This window comes from Notothenia rossii, assembly GCF_949606895.1.
Source record: "Notothenia rossii genome assembly, chromosome: 2".
NCBI lineage: Eukaryota > Metazoa > Chordata > Actinopteri > Perciformes > Nototheniidae > Notothenia > Notothenia rossii.
In genome coordinates this window covers 36,715,662-36,720,726 of record NC_136904.1, presented here as the reverse complement: position 1 = coordinate 36,720,726, position 5,065 = coordinate 36,715,662, and the positions used below count along the sequence as shown (strand labels likewise).

The 5,065-nt window shown below is 42.0% G+C and overlaps 1 protein-coding gene across 4 annotated transcripts in view; it reads right to left on the bottom strand.

The window, feature by feature from the left end:
• The window catches only part of LOC307029126 (uncharacterized protein), a 31,179-nt gene that overhangs the window by 21,753 nt on the left and 4,361 nt on the right, over positions 1-5,065 (bottom strand). For 2 of the 4 annotated variants that reach the window (XR_013805228.1, XM_079664765.1), the window contains exon 3: positions 1,255-2,306. The exons of the other annotated variants lie outside the window; for them this stretch is intronic. Coding sequence is in view for 1 of the 2 variants with exons in the window: in XM_079664765.1 (XP_079520891.1) it covers positions 1,498-2,253 (756 nt within the window). In the remaining variant the exon portion in view is untranslated. Of the gene's footprint in view, positions 1-1,254; positions 2,307-5,065 lie in introns of those variants that run through there. 4 annotated transcript variants of the gene reach the window in all.

The window sequence follows — 5,065 nt, the reverse complement described above, 5'->3', positions numbered from 1 at the left end:
CCGCGGCCTAGAGCCCCAGCATCTTCTAGGAGAAACCAGACAGTCACTTCCCCCGATTCACTGACTGTGTCCCCTGCTGACCCCCCACATTCACCCCCACCCCCAAACTCACCCCCTGTTCCGGGACAGGATGTTCCAAGCCGGCAAGCGCAGCCGCCTGTGTTCACTCCAAGGCGGCCTCAGAGACCAAGAAGAGCCCCGGGCCACCTCAGAGACTTTTTATGCATTCCCTCGGGGCGAGGGACTTAGTAAGGGGGGGGCAATGTAGCGATCTGCATTTATTGTTTAAGTGTTCTGTTAACTGTTTGTGTCAGGCTTCTGTGAGGAGAGCAGGTAGGGGCGGGGTTGGGGAGCAGAGGGTTTGGTGTGTGTGTGTCGGTGTGGGCGCGTGCAGGTGAGTGAGAGGTTGGCTCGAGAGGAGAGAGAGTGAGAAAGGACGGATGAGAGCCGTTGGTTGTTAATAAACCTGTTTAACTTGAGAACGCTTCACTCGTCATTCCGACACGTCCGGGTGGACGTTACAATATATTGTACTTGAGTAAAAGTAGAAGTACTCAGATCTTGTACTTGAGTAAAAGTAGAAGTACTCAGGTCTTGTACTTGAGTAAAAGTAGAAGTACTCAGATCTTGTACTTGAGTAAAAGTAGAAGCACACAGATCTTGTACTAGAGTAAAAGTAGAAGTACTCAGGTCTTGTACTTGAGTAAAAGTAGAAGTACTCAGATCTTGTACTTGACTAAAAGTAATAGTCCCAGAGTGTAGGAATACTCTGTTACAGTAAAAGTCCTGCATTCAAAATGTTCCTCAAGTAAAAGTAGAAAAGTATTATCATCAAAATATAGTGAAAGTAGCGACAGTAAAATGACTTTGAATGACTTTGTATACTGCAGGGTAGCTTGTGGATTTACTCCAGGTGGAACTAAAGTCTGATTTAACACTTGATTATATTTCACTTAATTAATCCAGATCTGTGAAGTAACTAAAGGTATTAAATACATGTAGTGGAGTCAAAGTACACCATGTACCTCTGAACTGTAGTGGAGTAGAAGAACAAAGTAGCAAAACATTGAAATACTTAAATAAAGTACAAGTATCTCAAAATTGTGCCCAAGTATAGTACTTGTTGAGTTTATGAACTTAGTTACTTTACACCATGTGGCTATAAAGATAAAAAGACTTAAGCCTTGCACAGAGGCATGAAAATACATTTTCAAAATGCTCAACAGTGCTGCCAAAATTATAAACTGACTGCTCCACAATTTAAAATAAATGCTTTTATATATTTCTATTACATTACATTACATTACATTGCATTTAGCTGACGCTTTTATCCAAAGCGACTTACAATAAGTGCGTTCGACCAGGAAGATACAACCTTTAAGAAAACAGAATCATATAAGTACATCAGGTTTCATAGAGCCAAACATTTCAAGTGCTACTCAACTGGCATTTAGAAAGCCAGCCCTTTATTAGTATATAAGTGCTTTGTTAGTAATTCTATCGCTCGAAGTGGAGTCTAAAGAGATGAGTTTTCAGTTTGCGTCGGAAGATGTGTAAGCTATCTGCTGTCCTGATTTCAATGGGGAGCTCATTCCACCATTTTGGAGCCAGGATAGCAAACCCACGTGTTTTTGCTGACGGGAACTTGGGTCCCCCTCGCAGTGCGGGTGCAGCGAGCTGTTTGGCTGATGCAGAGCGGAGTGCACGTGCTGGGGTGTACGGTTTAACCATGTCCTGGATGTAGGAAGGGCCAGATCCATTCACAGCATGGTACGCAAGTACCAGTGTCTTGAAGTGGATTCTAGCAGTTACTGGAAGCCAGTGAAGGGAGCGGAGGAGCGGTGTGGTGTGGGAGAATTTGTGAAGGTTGAAGACCAGACGAGCCGCTGCATTCTGGATGAGCTGCAGAGGTCGGATGGCACATGCAGGTAGACCAGCCAGGAGGGAGTTGCAGTAGTCTAGGCGTGAGATGACGAGAGCCTGGACCAGAATCTGCGCTGATGTCTGGGTCAGCTGGGGACGTATCCTCCTGATATTGTAAAGCGTGTATCTGCAGCAGCGGGTTGTAGCAGCGATGTTTGCAGTGAAGGACAATTTGTTATCTAGGACCACACCCAGATTCCTTGCAGTCTGAGTCGGGGAAACAACAGAGGTGCCGATGTTGATTGTTAGGTCAAGAGTGGGACAATCTTTTCCCGGAAGGAAGAGCAGTTCAGTCTTGTCAAGGTTGAGCTTGAGGTGATGAGCAGACATCCACCGAGAGATGTCTGCTAGGCAAGCAGAGATGCGTGCGACGACCTGGGTCTCTGAGCGGGGAAAGGACAGAATTAGTTGGGTGTCGTCAGCGTAGCAGTGGTATTAGATGTGACTCTTTGGCGTTTCTGTTATTAACACTGCTGCTTTAGTTGTTCTGACTGCTAAAATCCTCTGTCATTCCGTGGGGTGGGGGAGCCAGGGGCTCGGATCCTTGTCACCTTTTTGATACCTGATGAGTTTGCATCCCTGTATGTTAAAAAGCCTCAGTCACCTTAATTCATGTAATAAAAACATCTCAGGTCAGTACCACTCAAAGCTAAATGTGTAATACCATGTTCAGCTATGTTACTATTTATAATGTTATTGTTGTTACATCAGAAGATGTACATATTGAAATGATTTCTTAACTTACAGTAGGCTATTTTTTACAATGTGTGTTGGAAGGATTTATTAAATTACAATGAATATTGTCATTGTTGAAGGCTTTTAGAGAAGGGTGAACTATAAGCCGGAATTACATAAAATGTTATACCTAAAAACATAAAAGCCACAATAAACAATTCACAATTATTCTAGTTATTTTTACCTCCCGTATTGCTTTCAACCCACCAGCTTTTATGGTGTTGTTACGTCACTAACTGTAAGCTTGTCACATACAGTCTATGGTCACTCAGAGTAACCTACTGTTAATTTAGCTGCTGGAGAAGAAAGATCAGGGGGGGAGAGAGCTGTGGTTGATGGGCCATTTGTTGTGTAAATACACAGCTGAGAGCTGCCGTTTCATTCACACCGTTTAAAAAACTGTAACAACGGACTATTTTTCTTAGCGGATGCATGTGAATTTAAATCAATACATACAACTATTTTTTAAATCAATAAAAGACATTTTCTAAATCCATAAAAGCATTTCAATTAATATTGGGAGTCATGTCGTTACTTTGTTGAGAATGTGGCCGTGTAATAAGCGGGATAATTTGCAGCGACTTGTTCCTTATGGGGAAAATAACACCCTTCATCCAGATGAGGATCCCTCCGCTACACTTTGGGATCCTGATCGACCGACGAAACTCCATTAAAATATACATATTTTTGGTGAATTACTGAGTTTAGGCACGTTAATAACGTTTTAATGAAGTTGACAGTATATTCATATGTGTCAGTGATTTCATGTCAATTCGGCGAACATAAACATAAATGATCGTGGTGAATATGATGATTAAATTAGGATTAAAAATCGAGAGCCGGGCTGCATTTCCTCCCGTTTGTTTTTTTCGAATAACAAAATTATTTTGTTAAATAACAACATGGTGATGTTTTGTAAATGATTACATGTCTCTTATTTAGCACAGTAGTATGATATCCGTGACATATGGATCTTAACAAAGTTCCGCTGTACATCCAGCATACTGTATTTCACTTTATTTCACATGAGCTCCAGTGTGGAATCCCACTGCACCCCCTGGTGGATTAATGATCCATTGCAGCTGGCTTCATTATAATTACATTTATCTATCACGGGGGCGGTCTCAAGTCAAGCTGGAGGTTTCCCCTTGAGCGAGGGCAGATCACGTACCAATCACGGCCCTCGCGTTTCAAACTGTCTGAAATGAATCGCTACATCTGTATGCATAAAATATTTTTTTAAAACGACATAAGGCGCGTTCACACCGGTACTTTTCTTTAGTTCTGATGAACTAAGTACAGATCCGGTTCACACTAGGCAAATGAAGCCGCTGACGTCACTTCTTCTTCTTCTGGTTTGGGTTTACTGGCAGGCCGCAAACAACTTCACAGCGTATACTGCGGCTGAAGTTGAATAGTCCATTTAGTTTAGGAACCTTCCTAACGGAGTGAAATGACCCGGAAGTCCCTCAGTGGCAGCCATGATAAGTGCCCTTCGAATTCTCTAGAATGATAGGAAAGGAGGTTTCAAACTTCCTTTATACTGTAACCTTCTTTAGCTTAGGAACCACTGGACCTCCCTAACCGAAAGGAGAGGAGAAAATTCTGCCCCACAATGCCTTCCAGCCGCAGCATTTGCCGTCACACAACAGTCGGCCGTTCACGGAAACAAACGATTATGACGGAGAAGTTATATCATGAAAGTTACGGTGCTTATTAAGCATTTTAAAACGTATGTGGTAACTTGCCAAAGTGCTTTGTTTTGCACGTTCATCAGTATTATAATCAAAAAGAGAAATATGAACATTAGTTTTTACTGAAATGATCAAATAAAGTCAACATTTCACTGAGCTGTGTGGGGTTTGTTCAACTTTTAAAATATGTTTGAATGGTGATATACACAGTGATAGATGTTAAGGACTAACGTTTATAATAAATACATTTGAATTTATTTTCATACAATCATATGTATTGGGATCATTTGTATTAATGTGGACCGGAGGGAGAGGGTGACGATCATAAATTTCACTTTACTTTTTTATTTCAATTACAACTTTGGTCATGAAGAATATGTTTCTCTGTTGTCCACGTTCATAAAGCATAAAACAACAGCATCAGAGCACGGTGCAGAGTCTCTAGATGAGTCCGTCGTTCTTATTAAACATCCATGTAGTCCGCTGTATAGAAAACTGTAGTTTCCATAGTTTCCCCACAGCAGCAGACACACAATGACGTCCGCTGGCGCATCATAAACACGTCAGATAGTGAAAGTGCATTCGGATTCTCTAACGTACCGCAGTCTCTTCTCCTAAGTCCTTTTGAATTCTCCTATCCACTATCCCTTAACCCCGTGACGTTTCACTCAGAGGTCAATGAATAGGGGATAGGGTTAGAACTTAGGAGCTGA